The sequence below is a fragment of the Dufourea novaeangliae genome, unplaced genomic scaffold (assembly GCF_001272555.1).
Source record: "Dufourea novaeangliae isolate 0120121106 unplaced genomic scaffold, ASM127255v1 scaffold124, whole genome shotgun sequence".
Taxonomy (NCBI): domain Eukaryota; kingdom Metazoa; phylum Arthropoda; class Insecta; order Hymenoptera; family Halictidae; genus Dufourea; species Dufourea novaeangliae.
Genome location: NW_015374010.1, coordinates 3,823,105 through 3,845,263, shown reverse-complemented (window position 1 = coordinate 3,845,263; position 22,159 = coordinate 3,823,105). Strand labels below are relative to the sequence as shown.

Here is a 22,159-nt window from a genome sequence, read left to right as displayed (position 1 = left end):
AACCTTAGAAAGGCGGGGCGTGTTTCGGACGCGAATGTGGGGCTCTCGGGTGAAATGTCTACTCTTGATTGTTTTTTGTTTGTGTGTGGAGGAGAGAAAGAGTGGTGGATTGTGGACGGGGAGGGGAAATTGTTGAGTGTGTGGCGAAAGGTGGAAAGGGCAACGAAATGAAGAAAAAGTAGTTGTATACCTAATCCATTTACATTTGATATATGTCCTAACATTATGTGTATCAATAAATAACTTACTATAGTTTTTCAAGGTTAATACAATTAATTCTATTCTCTGACAATATTGATCTAGAAAATAATTAAATTTTATTTTTTTTGCACGATTTCTTTTGACCTAACACGACCTGATGCAATATATCAAATAAACACACAATCATTCAAATGTTCATATTTTAAAGACATTTATCACAACAACATTTCCGACGGGATGGTCCAAGACCTCTTCATTCACCCAAACGCTTGACCTAGGTTTATTCTCCCCTTACAAAAACAAAGCGTGAATAAATATTTCAATTGCGAACGGATTACGTAGGAATCGCTCCATTCTGACTTCCAGTTCACGGCATTCCAATTCGTTACGCGGTAGTAGTTCGGGGAATCGAAAGAAACGCGAAGAAGAATTGAAGATGGAGAGGGAAAATGGAAAGGAACGGGGTGGAACGGAAATGGAGGAACAGACGGGGAACAGCAAGGCGCGTTGCGCTCGTTTAAAACGAGCTGCCAACGAGTAATTAATCAGCGTTAACACGCACTCTCCGCGGCGAGCGCATAATGAAGCCGATTAGATGCGCGTCGTGGGTTTCAACTCTCGAGACACGGGCCTCTCGTCGGGCGATCCTGTTTCACCGATACCGCGGAAGAAAAGATCGAAGGAGCTTCGAACGAAGTGCCAGAAAGACTAGGGTGAGGCTAAACGTCGCGGTCTAATGATAATCGACATCGAAAGACATTCAATATACGACATCTGTTCCCGCTGTCGAGATGCAGCGCGACAGTGTTCTTCGATTTTTATTCGATGAAACGAGAGTGAAAGGGAACGAACTGAAAATTAACCGCTGACCTTATCTTATAATCGTGATCTCTGCTACCTATGGTAGTGTTCCTGTTCCTTATAGTGTGACTGTAAAGGGTGAATACTAATTATGAACGATCCTACAAAAAATTGATTCTATTAATCTTTTTGTACGGTATGAAACCGTTCAGTGACTGTTCACCGATAGCACGTGAATGAAATTGCCATAAGTATTAGAATTACATGTATGAAAATATTAACAAAAACTACCAATCACATTAAAAATGGCGTCAACGTACAATCTCTCAAGTACAATCTATTCGTAACACATATATTTTTCAATTTAACAGAGATATCCACCTCTTCTATTCCTGATTTACCCTGTAAAATATATTTCCATCACACTAAAAATATGGCGAAAAAGTGCGTGAAATTCCTCTCAGAACACCCTGTTAGAAAGAGCCGAATGAACTCGAAGAATGATGAAATTTTATTACTCTTTTTCTCGATTTACGTGAACTTAATTTAAAGTTATGGTAAAAGGAAGAAAATTTCTATATTTGATCCACGATTATATTCAACGGGGAGCTTTTTAATCGTAATCGAGACTCGAGAATACTGAGGATACCAGACTATCTCACCACCGATGCGGAATTATACCGTTGGTATTACCGGTAGCTTCGCAAAAGTTACGAGAGGATATTCAGATCGATCATTCCGGTTGAATATTTTCTGGTAATGGAACATGAAGCCGCGTAACGATGTGCTCGGGTTGAAACGAGCACCGTCAATGACGGCTCTTTCAAATACACAGATAAAGATGTAACTTTCTCACTTATCATCGCGGTTTTCAAGTTTAATTATATCATTATAGATGTTGTTAGATTCTACCACGCGTACTCTTTCCATTAAATGGGACCATAAAATCTAATATCCATAGAGATAAGAAGATATAGAACTTTTACAAATGTTGGTCTTACAGTTAACAAGTTGAATGAAACTTTCTGGATTTTGTTAAATAAATACATTCTTCTTATTTTTCTACTAACAAAACTATCTGGTTATTATTAAGTGAATTTTCGCGATCCGCGAGGGAAGTTATATAATTATTAATATCCTCAAAGGTAATGTTACTTGGGATGTCAAAAAGTATCCCGAAACTTCTTCTAAGAAACACCCATTTCTCAACCGATTCTGCGATATAATGACCATTCAGCGTCGATATGCACGTTTTTACGCATTCATTCGCGAATAGTAGACCCCTATGTCCTTACACGCCTCGAACAGCGTTTAATTCTAAAAAAACGGCAACCTTTTTTCGTCGAAATTCCGGCCGCAGGCGTACTTGGTCTGATTTCCCAGAAACGTTACGCACAGCGCGCGCGGAACGGAACAAAAAATCAAGTACGATGCACACAGAGTCCTTTTCATTGATATAACATATTTGCTCGTCAAGCGATCGTCGCCCGTCAAGAGAACGAACAAAATACATTCGCAACTACTTTAATAGGTTGTAAATACAAAGTCGAACACAAAGAACGTTTGTGTTCCCTTTTAGGTGCTGCACTTATAACATACACGAAAAAACCTGTACTGAAACATTTGGTACTATTATAGTGTACTTCAACGAATCTACATGCATCTAACAGATATAATTACTAATAATAGCTTGTTTGCAGCCATTGGCTAGCTATTATCCGCGTTTTGCAAAACTTTATCGAATACCGATTGCCCAGGTCTCACCATGTGGAGGTTGCTGCCAATGGAGACCCGAGGAAGATAGACGGAATCACAAGTTCTACGTCTATCAACCTTTTACAATTTGTCTCGTTATAATCGACTTAAATCTTAGTACGCTTGCGCCGAATACACACACACACACACACACACATACAACACCTTAAATTAATCGCAACGAAGAAACATATGTTCAAACGAAGGGGATTATCGCAATAGAGTTACCATTCATCATGTCGTTCACGCCCCGATACCAAGCTATTATTAAGTGTAAACTAGAGTAGATATATATGAACATACTTTGTTATAAGTTTACTCAATAAGCATATGTAATATAATTAAAAATTTATATCATCTTGTATTGCAGAACTGAATCTCAACAGAGATTATAATAAAAATAAAAAATCAAATAAAAATATATAACAGCACACATTAGTTGATGTTCTTTTAACAGGTCAATATTCTTTCATTCTATCTCATTCAATTTGCAATAAAAATGACTCAACTTTGTATTAAGAAAAATTGAAAAACAAATATTGAGTACTTATTAATTTAATAGAATGTAGTCATTAAGAAAAATTATAAAATATGAAATTAGATCAAACTATTCAATGATATTCTCATTGGATACCATTTTTTATTATCATTGTGTGATTATATTGGTTTGTGCAAGGAGGAAGTCAGAGGTTGTCACATTCCTCCACTAATGTTTCATTCATCATATATGTATTCAATATATTGCCTATATCCATATACATATGGATATTTCATATACACAATGGACTCAAGAATAGGCATTGAATATTAAAAGCATTAATACTGCTTTGTCCAATTATAAAATGTTTATTAATTGTATGGGAGTAGAAAATGCTACGTATAAGAAGATCCTACCCTAGCTAAGAAATACAATTGATCAATGTTACTATTCGAAGGTATGATAGCATATCCACATTCACTGTACTCGCCAAATTTAGAATATATATAATGAGTTGCCTGTGCCACTTTGGACTAATTGTCCTATGGCATGATTGGGGACTGGAGTAATAAAAAAGGCATACAAAGACTCACCCGATGATAGAAGAGTGTACAGTCTTTGCTGATGGAACTTCACATTAGAACATCCAATTTAGTGTTCAGTGATGCAACATTTAAAGGAACTAAAAAAAGAAACAAGACAAATTTATTACACTCAATATTATTATTACTGATAAATATAACACGACAATTATTCAGTTTATAATATTTATGAATTACGTTGTAGTATAATACATAACTATGTTGCAATCATGTTTGTTTATTTACTTAATCAATGTCCCGCTTTTCTACATATTCATAAAGTCATTACAAGTACCACAGTTGCATTATTTATGTATGCTTTGATAAAAAGCATGATAAACTATGCAGCTTGTATTAATAAAATTTACACCAAAAACTGTATATAAATGCAAATACAATAATCTCATATGGAAAGACACAAGAAATTATCTATAATCTATTTTAATACAATTTCACGACCGAGATACGTAAATCACAAACATTTCCAATTTGAATGTCTCAAAGTATTGTAGTTCAAATTTTGTAACTTTCAAGGAAGCCATTTTGAATGCTTCAACTATATAACTACATGTATTGAAAAAATTGCTCCAAAAAATTCTGATTTGATCTTAGCACAAATCACGAAATCACGATTATTTCACTTACGATTAAAAACAATATAAAAATACGTAATGAAGTGTCAGTTTGTTGTCATAATAAATGTTATAATAAATATTATAATAACTTACCAAAATTCACCAATTTCCCGCCGAATTCCGTTTGAAGGCAGTCAGCGATGCTCAGCATTGTAGTGCGTACTTTCAAACCGAAACTCTGAAACAGAAAATAAACATAAACTTTAAGTAATTAGACTACGTTAAAAATAGTTAGGTTACAAATGAATAATTATTGAACTCGTGGTGTGTCGCAAAGGTTGCAAATTGGGTCAGAAATACGTAAACATTACATTAATTGCTACACAGTGAAACCGAAGATTAAACCGAAACCTACGGTATCGAATTAATTTGGGATTATTTAGTCTAAATTGGATAAATATTAAAGGACAGTAACGATAGAGAGCTAATGAAGGTCTTGCGGTTCATTCGGCTATCTTCGGGAAATCCCGAGTAGCTGATTGGTCAGAGCGGTATATCCTCCAGTAATACGACTTGGCGGGAACAAACATGTACATCACTCCAGTTTAAACGGTGAATGTAACACTTAAAAAGAAAACGCCAAAAATATATATGTATTTTGTCACTTATCCAAAAGATAACTTATTAAATGTCCATTAACATGTTCATAGAAAATACTAAATTTATTCAGACTTTACTAAATACGTAATGAAGTGTCACTTTATTCTCATAATAAATGTTGTAATAAATATTATAATAGCTTACCAGAATTCACCAATTTCCCGCCGAATTCCGTTTGAAGTCAGTCAGCAATGCTCAGGACAGTAGTGCGTCCTTTCAAACCGAAACTCTGAAACAGAAAATAAACATAAACTTTAAGTAATTGCACTACATTAAGAATAGTTACGTTACAAATTAACAATTACTGAACTCGTGGTGTGTCGCAAAGATTACAAATTGAATCAGAAATACGTAAATATTATATTAATTGGTACACAGTGAAACCGAAGATTAAACAGATACCTAGGTATTGTATTAATTTAAGATTAATTAGTCTAAATAGGATAAATATTAAAGGGCAGTAACGATAGCGAGCTAATGAAGGTACTAGTAATTAATATGTATGAATAAAGATGAAAGGTAATTGTCAAACACTCACTTTGGCACAAGCAAACGTCTTCTACGTCCTATCGCGTTAACTTCTCCGAAACGAATGACACTTCGGTTACATTCGGCCAATGGACGACTGGTGGGGAAAGCGCGCGGGTAATTGGTGCTCGTTAATTTATTAGTTCCTGGAAGTTTGGCCCTCTGCAGCCCCGAGATGATCAATTATCGAGCGACTACTGTAACGGCTGATCAATCGGTAAAACAACTCAGAACGTCTCGAATTACTTCCTCCGGTTCATGCCTCGTTTGTCGAGTCACGTCACACAAGGTTCTTAAAAGAATTTGTTAAAAATGGCACTCGTTTACGGCACCTGCGAAACACCCGGCTGCAAAACTATGACCAGCCGTCAATGCCCGACTTGTCTGAAAATTGGTATACAAGGATCATATTTCTGTACTCAGGTAAGAAAACACCTACTACGGTTTCTTAGGTTAAGTGGGGATACGAATCTTCATGCCTGATACTTTGATTCGCATCACATGACAGAAATCGACAAGATTTTGGATTATAGGCACAGCTTACATTTGCTTAATTATTCCAATGATCGTTACGTAAATTTGTCGGCAATCTTTACTATTAATATACGATGCTACACGCGCGCGTAACGCTTTTGAAAAGGAAGCGTACAATATCATTTTTTTAATAGGAATTATTATTAGTTTGTTCAGATCTTTTGATATTTTCAATTTGTTCCTGTGTTTCAGGATTGTTTCAAACGTAGCTGGGAAACACACAAAGTTATCCACCAAATAGCGAGTGAGTTTAATTCTTATATATGAAGAGCACAGGGGAAAAACATAAGTCCATTTTTGTTGATTTTCTGACCTTTGTCATCTGGTAGCTAAAAGGGAGTAAGATTAAAAAATGTAAGCCTTTTAAAAATAAATATACAGGGAAATAACATGACCAATACAAGTGGAACAGAGGAATAATTTGATAAGTCCATGAAAACTCAATATTAGAAATTTAATTTGAAAAGTTAAATGGCTTTTTAAGGGTAACCTAAGAATTGGTTACTTAAAAAAAATAATTATGAACAAGAAGAGAAAGCTGATTGATACATCCATAAAATTTTGTAAAAAAACTAAAAGCATAACTCATGTTATGACAATCAATATTTTTGAAATGTTTAAGAGGGTGATTAATCCCAGAACCAAATAAACGCACAATTTTGGTAATATGGGATTGGTTGAAAGTGTTTTGAACTTTAAAGTTGCTCCCTTATAAAAAATGGAAAATGTGACTTATCATGTTTGTCTTCTGTAATCTTCATATGTAATACGTGTCTATAGCACTGAAAACTTAATGCAGTTGATTCTTCATCTTCTTATTATTATTATTACATGTAAGAATATGTTTAAATAATGGTATATAAAATAATTTGTTAATGTAGATATTTACTTAGAAGGAACAGGTAGAGATGAATCTTCTAGTGAATACAACCCATGGCCATCGTATGATTATACTGGTAAATTACGACCATACAAAAAAGAAGCTCGTCGAGAAGTACCCAAGCATATTGAACGTCCAGATTATGCCACCCACCCCACAGGTGTTTCTATAAGTGAGCAAGCAGTTCGAGGTTCTGCCCAGATAAAAATCCTTGATGATGATGAAATAGAGTGTATGCGTGTAGCTTGCAAGGTATACCAATTACTATAAGTTTCTTTTATGTTATATAGAAGAGTATACCGTTATTTTCTTTGCAATGAAAAGGAGATATAAACCAAAATTACTTTCATAGCTTGGACGCGAAGTATTAGATGAAGCAGCACGAACGTGTGATGTGGGTGTGACAACTGCTGAGATCGATAAAGTTGTTCACGAAGCTTGTATTGAAAGAGACTGCTATCCATCTCCTCTGAATTATTATCAGTTTCCAGCTAGTTGTTGCACTTCTGTGAATGAAGTGATTTGCCATGGAATTCCTGATACTAGACCGCTCCAAGATGGAGATATTTGCAATGGTAATACATACTATATCATTGTCAATATATCTTTACTTTAGTGACAACGATTTCATAATTCTTTTCCCGTACAGTTGATGTAACTGTGTTTCATCATGGTTTTCACGGTGACTTAAACGAAACGTTTCTAGTCGGTAATGTGAAACCCGAAGTAAAGAAATTAGTGGAAGTTACTCATGAATGTTTATCAAAAGCTATTGACATTGTACGACCTGGTGAAAAGTATAGAGAAATTGGGAAAGTAATTCAAAAACATGCTCAGGCCTATGGATTTAGTGTAGTACGTAGTTATTGCGGTCACGGAATACATCGTTTATTCCACACTGCCCCAAGCGTCCCCCACTGTGCCAGCAAGTATTTCGTTTTACAATCGTTCTGTTACGTGAATCTTTTTAGTGCAATGTCTCTTCATCATTTTCAGAAAATAAAGCTGTAGGCGTTATGAAACCAGGACATTCCTTCACTATAGAACCAATGATATCTCAAGGCACATGGAAGGACAAAATGTGGCCAGATAATTGGACAGCTGTCACTGCGGATGGTCTGTGGTCAGCGCAGTTTGAGCACACGCTATTAGTTACAGAAACTGGTTGCGATATTCTCACGAAACGACTCACTAATGATGGCAAACCATGGTTCATGGACCGATCATAGTAGTATTTTCTCATGAATTATCGTCATGTTACATTATTTCAAATTTTGTGGACATATAAGCGTTGTACTGCTTAAGCACCCTTGTTTGGTTAAGTACCCTTAGAGCGAGATTTAGTTTTTCAAGTTTCACCTTCTCTTACGGGTTAAACATCGATAGTGATATATTAATGGATTAAAAAATCATTTCCTGTAAAATATTTTTTATTATACGGTTGTTTTATTGGCTAGTTTTGTAAAGTAGAAAGAAAAGAACGAGAGGTAAGTAATGATCTTTGAAAAATAGAATCTCGTTGTATGTTTTGCATTTGTATTCGGAATGGCTCCTGTACCATATAGAATTACCTCATTGATACATATGTACATACATAAGTGTAACTCAAATTGGTGATGCGCAATGATTGAAATAAAAAATCAATTCTGTAAATCAATGGCCAGCGTCTGTCCATCTTCTTTACAGCCAAGTGCAAGTACAATTAACAAATTAACCTAACAATAAACAATTTCAAATAAATTACTATGTCCTCTAAGAAAGGCTGTTCCCAGTGTATCGTCGACGAAACTTGTTTAAATAAAAAAAAAAATGCTCGACAACGTGGCAAGCTGTACCCTAAGGAAGTTTCTACTTGTACTTTCGTTTAATTCCTTTCTCTACAAGCTCCGTCGACATACCCTGCAGAAACAGCACGCAGGTTCCCATTTTGGAGCAGCCATACTCGTCACCGAGTGTGTTACACAAAAACCCCGAACAGAAAGCTAACCGGTTAACAAGATTATAAATAAATATTCACGATATATACAGAATACTCTGCAAACGGTGATTTACACCGTAGTCTTAGTATTTAAACGCGATCCAAACTCGGAAGTCGACTGTTCAGATGTTCTTCCGTCAGATTGCGAACTCGTAACATCCTGATCGTCATTCTCGTACTCGTACTCAACTTCCGAAATTTCCTTAGCTTCGTCGTTCTGCAACTCTCCGTTACTGTACTCATTTTCATCCGGTACCATAATTCTCAAAGGTCTTTTATTACTGTACACGCTACTCTGTCTCTGACGATGGGACTGTCTATCGTACTCTATTCGTTCTTCCTGTTGCTGTTCCTGCTGTCGTTGCTTTTCTCGATTCTTCATTCGATCTTGTTGAGCTTTTAAATCGTAGTTGTCGTTAATTTTTTGATTCGTTTCGTAATCATCGTGTTTATGATTGGAAGGTATCGCTTCTTCATTCTGCACCGTCTCTTGTAATTGCTGCTGCTGTTGCTGCTGTTGCTTGCGAAGGTGGCCTATCAGTTGACTGTTTACGTTTCCAGCGGCTGCCAGGGCTGCTAACTTTTCAGCCGCTTCCCGATTCGGTAATGTTGTATAAAATTGTGTGGATATCCCCTCGTCGTTGGCAACTTTGTTGAAATACGTCGCCTGAGAGACACTCCTATCGTTAGTCTCGTCGTATTCGATGTTGTTCTCCAATTGTTCGGTACCGTCCGCGATGTACGAAAGATCCTCGTTCTCTGGTAGATTATTGGCGTCATCCTGATCCTCCAAGGAATCCTCCGATCCCACGTTGTAATTCGTATTAACACGACCGGCGACATAATCCTGGTTGAACACAACCTGCTGCTGTCGTTGCTGCTGTTGCTGCTCCTTGTTATCTTGCTCGTCGTAATTGAAGGATTGCATCTGAGGCTGCGAGAAACCTGTTACTCCGGTAGGTTGGAAGAATTGACCGAGTTGCTGTTGAAGTATCTGCTGCTGAAGTTGGGGCTGCTGACCTGGAATCAATGTGCTTCGATTCATCTCGTTACTATGCCGACATCGTTAATCGGAATCGGTGTGCCACATCGATAATGTTTAATTCGGTTTAATCTGTAGATTTTATTGGACGTTCCTATCTCACGTTCTGGAAATGATAGCGCGGTATATACTTTCTCTTACCACATTCTAATCGGTTTCACGTTGATTACCATGCACACCTGTTTTACTAGGACGCGTTAACAATTTTATTGTACAACGAGTGAATAATATAGCGATACAAAAGAAAAGGGAATAGTAGGCTGTTCATTGTGCTGAAACGAGAACTTCCTACCGTGTGTTCCCACCTTAGGAGCATGCAAATTTCCTGAAACTGTCGTAATTCCTACCTGTGCAACGAGGCTAAACTTGCTTTCTTGTGTTTTCTTTTCTAATCTTAAGGCACTTTTCCCCTTTAGCGGCCCGAAAAAAGATTATATTTAGCAATTTTTTTTAAAGAAAGCAAGGAACATATGATAAAATTCTCCCTGACTTTTATTTATTATACTTTCAAGTAAATAAGAAAATGTGTTAATTCAAAATTGCACTGTTACAAACGGTGCCCACGATATCTCGATGTAGAGTAGTCCGAAATGAAATGTTCAAAAAAATTATTGAATTTTACTCCGACATCTATCGTACGACCTATCATGAAGTCAAAAAAATAAAATGGCCGCAATTGGTATGAGTTTTAACAAAGATATGCAAAGAAAAGAAGAAATTTTACGTATATTATTGTGAATAGCAAAAGAATTTATGTTTCAAAATTTGCAATAGTGTGTCATACGATAGCTGATTTAATTACAAAAAGAATGCTCCAGGAAATTTTAAAATCGGTTAATAACTTTTTGTGTTATGTTGGTCACCGTTTGCACGGTGCAATGTCGAACAATTCAAAAATATCGAAACAAAAATTATGTTCATTTACCTGAATGTATAATAAATAAATGTCAAGAAGCTTTTTTACCATATCTTCTTTGCTTTCTTTAAAAAAATAAATGGTTTTTTAAAGAAAGCAAAGTCATCATTTTTTTCGAGCCTCTAAAGAAAAAAGGGACCTTAAAAATACAAACAAATTGTATGAATTTTTACTACTTTAAACTAATTTATTAAATAGTCAAGTGATAATATCTTGAATTAATGGCAACCTTACCCGTCTGGTATTGTTCAGGCATTTTTTGTGGAAAGCTGTTCAGAAGATCATAAAGTTGCGTCGCCGATAATGGCGGCCCAGCTGGAGCTGGATGACCAACGTGTAAATCAGGTATTTGTTGATTTATAATGTACGGCGTTTGGCTAACAGTGCCAGGGAAGCCAACGTGCAGGGAACTGTGAAGATTCGTTTGCATCGGTAGATTCGGTTGTCCGAGTTGTATATTAGTTCCGATCAGTCCAATATTCGACGCCGGCTGATTACTCAGATACACGTCGTTCGTTTGCAAATCGGGGTTCACTATGGTCGACAACCCGGTCGCGTAATCTGGGGGAAAGAAGGTTGGTAGAACAGTTTGGTAATCCTTTTGATTAATATCGTTGGTCTCGGTCACTTCGTAGTGGTGTGTCGGTGTGGGACTTGTCACTGGTTTCTGCGGTGCCAAACTTGTGCTGATCGCGGCGATGTCATAGTGTGGTAGCAGTGAACCTTTAAGAAAAGGACAGCAAATCATAATGATACTTTGGCTAGTGGACAAGTTATGTTACGCTTTTAAGTAACTTTAAACATTCACTCATTTTTAACTCATTTTATCTAATAAAGTATCAATACGAAAAATTAGAATTTCGTTAAAAAAAATATACCAGTTGATATCAAAATGATTTTAAAAAAGAATTTCGAAAAATGATTGTGTACAGTCGTTTAGAAAAGTATTTGAATAATCCATAGAAGTAAAGAAAGTTTATTTTTATAGTTTATACATATATGATTAATATGTGCATGACTTTATTATTCCATTTTTTGTTCCATCTGACTTCTCCTACCACTTCTTAAAATATTAAAACGCATATTTGGGGTACCATGTATCTGTCTCAACCCTTAACTGCAGGTAGACAAATTTGAATTTTCCTTTCACTGTCACCACCTAATAAAGTATTTTAAAATGATAAAGAGAAATAACATTCAATTGGTTACTAAAAGTGTTAATCTCTGAGACGAGTTGTCTATAATCAAGAGTTGAAGATAATCTTTTTGGATCCAATTCCGCTCATCCAAATACTCTCCCAAGCGACTGGACTAAAAACTGGTCTTCTAATAATTTCAGTAAATGTTTTTGTTTAAGTGAAAGTGACATAAACGAAGCAAAAATTCAGTTAACTATTCGAGCAAAACGCTGTTAACGACTAACCGTGAGGATTAATTTTGTAAGTAGCATCGGTGATCTGCTGTCGTTGAACGGTGTCCTGGGCGTTCGTTTCCCCACTGAAGGGTTTGTCCATGGGGCTAAGGTTAGGCGCTGGAATCGTATGAATCGGGCCTTTGTCGTCGTCTAAGCTACCCCTATGAGTCGGCGGTAGAACCGCGGCTTCCGGTCTGTACTCTGGACTATATTCAGGCATTTTGTTCACGGTATGAAACTCTTTCATCGGTGGTCGCTGCGGAAGAACCGCGTGATTGTTTAAAGGGACTCGAATCGGCATTTGATTCTTCCAAATGTTAGCTGGCATGCTGTACATCGGCGGACGTCGTACTCTGCAACGGAATGATCCATGACGATCGATAACACTTCAACGAAATTCTGAAAATTCTAAAATGATGGAGTAAAACTAGTTGTATTTACTTGGTTTTTAATTGCTGAATACAATGGTAATCTGACTTTTAACGCCACCTAACTCTTCAACGCCCAGACCCTTAAGTCGTTATTTCAAAATTATGAGACTGATATGTATGTCATCATATCTTGTTGTTTCGAAGTTGAAAATATTAATATTAAATAAATCTATCTTTTTTTTATTTATTTTAGAAAGGAATACTTGAATTTCTCAACTGACAACGCGGAGATTGTCTTCATATCTGTGAAACTATGGATCCTTGCTGACAAAAGTTAGATATTAACCGGCGACAGAATTTGACGCACTTTTAAAATGAGTGTTGCACCGATACTGGGCATTAAAGGGTTTATTTAACTGTAAATATAGAGCTGTAAAAATCATGTGATATGCAGGGTGTCCCCAAAATCGTGGTAGAACCAGTAAGGTGGTAATTCTACATTCAAAAAATAAGTTGAAAAAAAGAATTACATTTTCTCATTTAAGGCTTCGTTTTTGAGATAATCGAATTTTAAAATCTGTTGGATACGCGTGCAATGGCATGCATTTGATAGGACTTGGATAACGCGTCTGTTCATTGCATTCCGTTTCTACTTACTACCGAACGAATACACGCGTTTTATGTAGATTAATGAATCGAACTGAATAGCGCTAACTTTATATCTAAAAAGACTTTATTACGTATAGGGAAAAAACTGAAACCAGCATCGTGTTGAACCTTTAATTAACACAAAAAAACCAGGTTTAGTTCCATCATTTTCGAACATGTTGAACAGTGTAATTAACCCTTTCATTCCCAAATTATTTAACAATTACGAAAAAATATTTCTTTTTGCATTTTTGTCTATATTACATGACATATAAATGATTCATCAGAACGCTTTAACATTTCGAAAGCGTTAAGTGCCATTTTTCATTCGTTGCCATTTGACAGCTTTTTTACGTCTATCGCAATTCTATATAATAATTGACATTATAAAGATATTATACATAATAAAACCTATTGTTCTTACTTTTGATCAGTGAACCGTCGTGAAATATTAGAAAGAAATTAAAGTTTTATAAGTACTTAAATAAGAACTACAATATTGTAATGTTAACAATACTCAACACTTGAGTTCCAAGAAATTAAAAAAGCAAAGAACAACAATATTTTATTTTGCCAATAAGCTTTTAAGAGCCTATGAATCTTTGTGTTATGCCATCTATAGAAAATCAGAAGAAACTATAATATACTCACGGATATGAAAAAATGAATAGAACTAATATTTAATTTCGTAAATTTAAAATACGTAGCCATATGACTACAGTGGGGACGAAAGGGTTAACGGCCTTCGTTTGCTATGATTCGAAAGATTCACCTGTAATTTAAAGGTTTCTGGGGAGGAATTCGTTTCGGCGGAAAATTTCCGTTAATGTACATTGTATTCCCCATCGAGATTCTGTGGGCGATCGGCCAAGATTTTTTGTACATCAGCTGTGGCGGTGGTAGAGGGGGTCTTCTCATCGTGTATCTGGCTTCGACAAGGCAGACACACGCGACCAGCAGCCAGCATATCAAATTCGTCGCCTGAAATTTGTTTAATAGAGCGTGTCGGACAGTCCACTGTCTTTCGCGAGAACCTGAAAAGTGTGAGTTGGGTCGCCGCCAATTACTGCAGCTGGTAACGGTTACTGGGGGTCTCCCCACATCTACATTCGCTGTTCTTCCGTTTCTTTTAATAGAATTCCGTTAAAGAAGTTTTTTATCCTTTAGTATTGGGGTTTTATTCCTTGAACCTTGTTCCACGGTATAAACAGTGCGGAACATTAAAATTACTTGGACTTTAAGTACGTGTTGTAGATGACCGTGATAAGGTTTTTAAGAGTAAATATTAATAAAATCGGATGCATTATTCGAACAGTTATTAATTTTTATAAAATTTAAAATTGCTTCTTGAATGTTAACGAGATATAGTAAAATCAGTCATAGAATTAATAATTATTTTGTAATTATCATTTTTGAAATTTGTTGTCGATTTTTAATAGAACCTCGCGTAGGTGTACTTTCGCAAAAGGACATTCAAGAACCGGTTTGCGTTCATATCTACGAAATATTCGAGGAATTCTTAACGATCGGAAAAGCGAACACTCCAGAACCGGAAATCTAGACCTATCCAGGAGTTTCTTACGGTATTCACATATCAACACGTGCACCTTCTTTCATTCTTGGAGTATAGTCGGTGCGTACGACGGATGAAAGATAATCCAGCGATTCTCACATCCTCGTATACAACTAAAGAAACATTTTTAAGAAATTAAATATTTCCATGTTGTCGCATATTACTCTTTAAACATAAATAAACCATCTATTTAAAATTATTCACTCTGTATTCAACAAGCAGAGACCTTTCTAATAACAATACATTATTATCTTTTGTTGAAATATTTATTTTCTTTGAGTTCTGTTGAATTTTCTGGAATTTGGAAACAATATACGTCATTTTATTTAACGAACTACTATTTCTAAATTACTGGAACATTCATTAGCTCAATCATAAATTTATTCAGACCTAATTCGTTTCATTGTATTCAAAGTTGCATTATTTATTCAACTACAGTAAATCGTTGATAAGTGTTCGTAAACTAATGGCCATATGCGACTGAAACAAATATTATTGTCATCAGAATTCCAAGCTCTATCACTGTGGTACGTCTCATTAAAAAGTTTGCGTTACACCTGGGGACACCTTCTTGTTACTGCTGAAAAGTCTTCGAACACTTATCGAGGATTTACTGCACTCCTTCTCAATTGTTAGAACATTCATCAGCCCAATCATTAATTTCTCCAATTCGATTCACTTCATTCAAACAGTTCGATGAATTTTAACAATACTTTGGTAATTTTAGTAAATAAATTCAGATGGAAAGAAGAGTCGTATGTTTCAATTGTAAACGCAAATAACAAAACGTAACTGCTCATAAATAAATCGTTTCGAAATACATCGTTTCGTATTCGATACAATTCCACCGTGTTGCATTCAACGGTGATTTCAACGACCGCAACAATGGCCCTGGCAATGGTCCCCATTGTTGCGCTGACCGATTCTGTTGTAGTTTGAGAAACCCTGGGGCATATGCAATGAAACCGAAGAGAGAAGTGCTGCGTGTTGTTAGCGAACCAAAGTGGGACGGTGTGCCACATCGATGCAGGAAAAGCGAGGGTAAGAAAGACAGAGAGGAGTGTGTGAGGTCGAAAGAAAATAGTCGAGCGTGGAAATGATCGTACGGTTCGTATGGAATTAGAAATGGCGATCGTCGATGCAACCTGTTCCATCCAGATCGTTACGTTTCGTTTTCGCGGCCCTAATGTCTGACACGACAGGATAAATCTTATACTTATTTTATGATGACTTTATCTTTTATTACAGCGCCAGTAGGTTAAATATCAATTTCGAATGTTCGTAAACGTTTTTGTCATTGCAACTTCTCTGATGGCGTCTTCTGCTTATTTAGAAACACATTTATGACGGGAAACTCGATGAAGTTTCCATTTTTTTCCTGACTATTTAATCAGATTACGTTTAATTTACATGATATGGTAGTATGGAATTTAGTTAAATATTCAATTAGAATTCTTTGTACCTGTTTTCTTCTTTGTCCTTTATTTCGTTTTAAAATTTATATTTTATAACTGTAATGTTTTTTCATTCGCACGATTCGTATGTACCATTGTAATAAGGTACTTAATTGAACGTGAAGTCATTAGTACTGTAAACAAGTTTTATGATATAACGTTAATTTAGTTTGTTACAATATCGTATGAATAAGTGTTCTCCGTTCCCTATTAGTCCTATTTCCAGCAAAGGAGGTATTTCCCCTAGAATGATCGTAGAAATACCTGCTTCATGTTAATGATAACGTTCCGGCATCGCCCGACTATTCTTTCTTTTTTGTCATATAACGGAACAGATTTCTATATTGGATGGTCGGATCTATTAACATGCTTCTTCAGTCGTAACTATACATCTGTGTCATTACGACAGGAATATTGTGGTTCGATTTGTACGTACGATATTGACAAGATTATATGCTAATTGCGACAATTACAATTGCTTTAAAGATATAATAATTCATTAGTATGATAAAACGTACAATAACACATATTTAAAATAAAGAATTATGAATGATACAGTTATTAACGAACACAAACATGTATAGAAAACATAATTATTAATAGTATATAAAATCAGTTACCAAACTAATTCTGTAAAAAATTAGAAGAAAAGACATATACTATCATGTACACTAAGTTTTCTATGAATTCAATTTCCAACTGTTTCTAATAAATATCCACAGTTGACTAAGATTATTCAAAAAATCATTCCACTCAATTTTGCCTATTTAAATCTGTTCAATCGTCTGACACTGTAATTTGAATTTCAATATAATTACTAAATAGTCTTCAGATTTTAATGTTAGTACATGTACATTTTAATAAATTCACTACTAAATTAAATCATCCAAGAATACACGTGTCTGAAAGTGACCACTTCGATCGAATCCTCGAATCAGGTCTAATTATTTAATACAATAAATTGTACAAAAATTAAATATATCTACGAAGTAGATGCCCATCAGATATCGATAAATCGTAATGACATTGTCAAGTGTCACTTACCCCCATCGTGATGTCCAGCGATGAATCGTAGCGGCGAACAAATTCTTATTTTCAAAATAACCACCGACAACTTTCCGTTCGCACTGGAAAAAAGGTATTCGATATCGGAAATCAGGTTTCAATCACAAACAACCGAGTATAAAGTTCGCGCGCGCGCGCGCGATGATTGGACGTTGAGGAAGCACTGCGTGTTCTGCACGCAATTAGGTCATTGTCCTTCATTTATACTCGCTACCCGGCGAACGTATCATCGAAGGCCGAAACGTCTGCCTCCTACCTTGCTCTGACGGATAACAGCTGCCACGAAATGCGGAACGTACACGGGAAAAGTCATCGGTTCCACGAAATTCACCGGAATTCCCAATTTTGCCATTGTTCGTCCCGCGACCCCTTACGGAATCGCCATCGTGGCTGCTGATTCTTTTATGTAAATGCAAACGTGAATGAAATCCTCAATGTAAGATTTTCACATTTTTAATAGCCTTCTGAGGAAACATTACGGAACTGTGGTTGCAATGGCGGATCCAGAAGCCTTTCTTGAGATGGCGAAATATGTTGAAGTACATAAATATATGTTTTTGAACCATCCTTTAAAATTATAAGTGACAACTAATTTTTATATTTTATTATTCTTGGGAGGCGATTGGGACAATCTGGATCCATCACTATGTAGTTGAAACAAACCTTTTTCTTGTGTAGCAATTCATGATTTTTATGAATCTTCATCATAGAGTTTTGTTAATAGGTAAGATAGGTAAGAGTTTTGTTAATTTAGATATTTGCATAGTTTAAGAAGAAGAAATAATACTGATGTATAGACCATATGAATGTGTAAAACGCAACATAGTAAAAATTTTCGTAAAGATTTGCATAAATTTTACTTTACTTTAGACTTAACAGAATAAATAATAAAGGGAACAAACCTCTGATCTAAGTTCAGTTCAATAAACTAATCACTAATCCATACAAATTTGCATTTGTGTAAAGTACCACAGTCTACTGAAGTATTATTACTTCAAAAACTGGCCACAATTTATTATTATGGAAAGTAACAAGTTATGCTTAATATTTGGTCATTCTATAGTAAACTATTTTTTCAAAGTCTGGACTGTGGTAATAAAAAATATGAAATGAATAATTGAATTTCTGATATCGTTCTGAAAATATAATATAAAGTACCTTTTTTACATCGTAACAACACATATTAAATTCGTTATACGAAATAACCACAATTTTAAAAAACATTTCCTCCCAGTACTCTACACGCTATATATTCTTTAGAAACATCAAAACTATAAAAAATATTAATTATCGAAAAAGTTAACAATTTTCTACTATCTTCCTCAAGGTTCGATTAAGATTCTATGGCAATTGTAGCGAGGGTAATGACGTGCCCAATACGATTATTCGTTGTGTAATTTATACAATGTAATTATGTTCGGAAACATGTTACAGCGAGACGGAGAAAAAATTCAGTATGACAGGAAAGTCGATTTGCGACTGTATCGTCGATCCCCGACGGGACGACAGATGGGCAGAAACGATCGAAAGACCGGTCAAACACCGTTTCTCTCCATATCCTGCTACTGGATTCCCTCGTGGGCATACGGCTGTGTGCGTGGACACACGCTGGCCAACGTGTGTGATCCAGTGACCCACTATGTTCACCGATGGCTACGCGAGCATATGACTGAAATTATGCGTTCTGCCATTCAGTCTTCCAAATCCGTACGGAAAACTTTTATACAGGCTTTACCTTCACCTTTCCTTCAGTCACTTGTGACGCAACCATTTCCGTCTTTCGAGATGCACAATATTCGAAGAACAGGTGATTTTCTTACTGTTTTTTTAACATTCTTGATAGGGTAAACGCACCAATGAACGAATGAGATTTTGTAACTATTAAAGTCGAATGTTAAATGATAACGATATTAGTAAATGTTTGACATATGAAAATTATACTTTTTTTAACCTTTTCATAACGTATAGATTTCAATTTGAACAGTTTGAAAAATGTGATTAATTAAAGTAAAAAGAAAAAAATATAGATCTCATCAGTGAATGAACAATATTAAAGAAATGAAGATTTCTAAACAATGCAATGGCGCGAGAATTGTTTGAATATTAAAGAAGGAATGGAAAAAATATCAATATTGAATTATTTGCTTATTTTAATAACTTAATTTACTTGTTTTTATATGTGTATAATGTTCATTCACTGGTACGTGTTCATTTAGTGGAGCATCCACCCTACGTACATAACTATTTTTCCTTTACTGTGTGACCATATTTTCAAATTGGTTCTATTTTACAACTCTAAAAAATATTGAATTTGTAGAAATCTGTTGTTTGACTGACATCGATTTATCGATATTTAAATATATTATTGTATAATCCTGGATAAAATATTATAGCTTCAGTTGGCACCTTGAAGTCTTAAACATTAAATATTAAATACTTCAAGTGTATTTCGTATTGTGGTTTACAGATAATAATATTTTATTTGTATATTTTGTATTACCACAAGGACAGTGTTTATTAGAAAAATTTTAATTTTTAATTAGATTTAATTGGGCAAGAGACAAAAGTGAAAAAAAATCTGTGGTTTATTAAAATATTTTATTGCTTACTGTTTGCATTATTAATTCTGTTTGCATTATACATTCTATGCTTTAAGTTGATGAAACATCGATGAATCGATGAAAAGATCTATTAAATATAATGGTAATAAATAACGAATTTGCATTAACAATAAACAAAGAAGATTTATTTATAAACATGGGAACCGAAGAATAACGTTACAATCATTCTTTAATATTCCGTTTGAATTTAAAAACAGAAGAACATCTGATCACGTAGAAAATTATAAATAGGTATTGTAAAATTCATAATCATGAATTCTAGAAAACATCGAAGAAGGAAGAAGAGTAAAAAGTAGTTAATTATATTTCTATGGCCTTTATCGTTAGATAAAAAAATCAACATCGATGTTTTGCAAAATTTCTCGCTTCTATGTACAAAATCAACGTTTTACACCTCCAACTCGTTGCGTTTAATCGCAACGATCACGACGAACAATCGACGCTGCGTTTTCGTTTTAATTGCTGGTAATGAGGCACGGTAATCGTAACTTAATATCAAAGTTACGCAGAAATCTTGTACAGCATGATTTGAACAATCGCCGTTATCACAAACAAAAACACAACAACTGGTGAATACTTTCTACACTACCTTGACTCTCGCGTAATTGTCCAACATTCCTCGGATCGTTTGCATACGGAACCGCTTTCTTTTCGTGAATAACTTTAAGAAGATTCATCCGTGAATAACGGATCCATCCGTGAAATCTCGTAGTCTTGTTTAGTCGACTAGGTGAACGTAAAAGTAGACAACTCGAAGCAGCACGCGCCTCTTATTATTACGTGTATACACGAGTTCTTCTTCGTTCTCGTTCACCGTGTTGCGAAATTCGACAATTCTAACGCAGCAAAATGACACGTCCCTTGTATTTTTCACCATGGTCGTTGAAACCACGATTTCTATATACGAACTGAAAGTACACATTGCGCCTTTTGAACACACTCGCGTAGGGGTCGATCCCGAAGGTATAGATCACTGTAACAGAGAATAGAAGTATCATGTAGATTCCATTTATAGTACAGTGGACTCTAACTATATTGCCACTAAACATATTGCCACACGAGGCACTTCCTCTTCACACGTACTTTCGGGCAAACAAATTCGCTCTCCCACCACTTTGCGCAGCAGCACGATCTAGCTTTTGCGCAGGCGCTGAGGCCGTGGCTATGACGATAGAACTGAACATGGAGGGGGTTCTGAACTCATTGCCATTTTACTCCCTTACAGACCATGGCAATATAGTTAGAGTCCACTGTATGTAAAATTTAAATTATATCGCATAGTTTGACAGAATAATCATAATCGAACTAGATAAAGCATACATAAACTAAAACTCCAAATATTCGATTTAAATATCCATGAAATCTAACGAATCAATAAATGCTTTTGTAAATTAAGCGAGGTGGCACACCTGCACCTAATTTAAAAGAACGACATGGGTTATTTTAAAGTTTATACAAACGATAGTGCATAAAAGAAGCACGATACCGGTGGTACCCAACTCAATATATCTAATGCTGATCATCTCAGACTTACAAACTCAACACAGCTCATTTCAAACTGAACATACTCGTCATGGGCCATCCCAAATTCTGTAGGCCTGACACAGACCACTTGATGATCTCTATGGTCTCAGGTATCTTCAAAATCAAAGGAATTCCAAAGGTTCTTAGGAATCTCAAGGTACGGCTTAAGTTCTAAGGTCTCGAATGTCTCAAGGGTTTCTGAGATTTCAAAGAACTTTAGGGTTAGAGGTGTCCAGGGGTCTCAAGGGTTTCAAGAGTCTCAGAGCTCTTGAGGGTTTCTAGGATCTCAGGTGTCTTCAGAGTCAGAGGGGTCTCAAAACTTCTGAGAGATCCCAAGGATTTCAAAGATCTCAAGGTCTGTAGGGTTTCAAGGATCTCCAAGGTTAGAGGTGTCCCAAAGGACTCGACGTTCTTATGAATCCCAAAATTTCCAAAGGTCTCAGAGGACCTCTACCATCTCCTCTAGCCTAGTATCAAACTGTTTGTATCCACAATGGCCTACATCAGGTCTCTCGGGACCGGGACAGTCGCCTTAACACTTTCAATTACCTGAGGTCAGT

The 22,159-nt window shown here is 35.7% G+C and overlaps 2 protein-coding genes across 3 annotated transcripts; one reads left to right on the top strand and one right to left on the bottom strand.

Annotated features, from left to right (window-relative positions):
* Positions 1-5,842: 5,842 nt before the first annotated feature.
* LOC107188403 (methionine aminopeptidase 1) lies at positions 5,843-8,754 on the top strand. Of its 2 annotated transcripts, none has more exons than XM_015576689.1 (6): positions 5,843-6,002; positions 6,306-6,357; positions 7,007-7,245; positions 7,346-7,568; positions 7,643-7,918; positions 7,990-8,754. In XM_015576689.1, exons 1-6 carry the CDS (start codon positions 5,892-5,894, stop codon positions 8,220-8,222), a joined length of 1,134 nt encoding a protein of 377 aa, XP_015432175.1. In that variant the 5' UTR covers positions 5,843-5,891; the 3' UTR covers positions 8,223-8,754. The 2 variants fall into 2 exon arrangements, with proteins under 2 accessions (XP_015432175.1, XP_015432174.1); XM_015576688.1 differs by having other exon boundaries at positions 6,995-7,245.
* Positions 8,755-9,041: 287 nt separating this feature from the next.
* On the bottom strand, positions 9,042-20,952 carry LOC107188345 (probable serine/threonine-protein kinase yakA). Its single transcript, XM_015576620.1, has 5 exons — positions 20,856-20,952; positions 14,135-14,396; positions 12,353-12,696; positions 11,164-11,652; positions 9,042-9,991 (listed from the first exon to the last, which is right to left on the bottom strand). The coding sequence occupies exons 1-5, from the start codon at positions 20,950-20,952 to the stop codon at positions 9,042-9,044; spliced, it is 2,142 nt and encodes a 713-aa protein (XP_015432106.1).
* Between the last annotated feature and the right edge of the window lie 1,207 nt (positions 20,953-22,159).

What these genes read in the sequence shown, in the direction of transcription:
- LOC107188345 (XM_015576620.1), bottom strand. Translation starts at nt 20,952, where the DNA reads ATGGTGAAAAATACAAGGGACGTGTCATTTTGCTGCGTTAGAATTGTC. An exon ending in AGAAGAACTCGTGTATACAC is followed by an intron (nt 14,397 to 20,855) that starts GTAATAATAAGA and finishes CACACTTTTCAG; the next exon opens with GTTCTCGCGAAAGACAGTGG. An exon ending in CAGAAACCTTTAAATTACAG is followed by an intron (nt 12,697 to 14,134) that starts GTGAATCTTTCG and finishes ATTCCGTTGCAG; the next exon opens with AGTACGACGTCCGCCGATGT.
- LOC107188403 (XM_015576688.1), top strand. Translation starts at nt 5,892, where the DNA reads ATGGCACTCGTTTACGGCACCTGCGAAACACCCGGCTGCAAAACTATG. An exon ending in AGTTATCCACCAAATAGCGA is followed by an intron (nt 6,358 to 6,994) that starts GTGAGTTTAATT and finishes TTGTTAATGTAG; the next exon opens with ATATTTACTTAGAAGGAACA. An exon ending in AGATGGAGATATTTGCAATG is followed by an intron (nt 7,569 to 7,642) that starts GTAATACATACT and finishes TTTCCCGTACAG; the next exon opens with TTGATGTAACTGTGTTTCAT.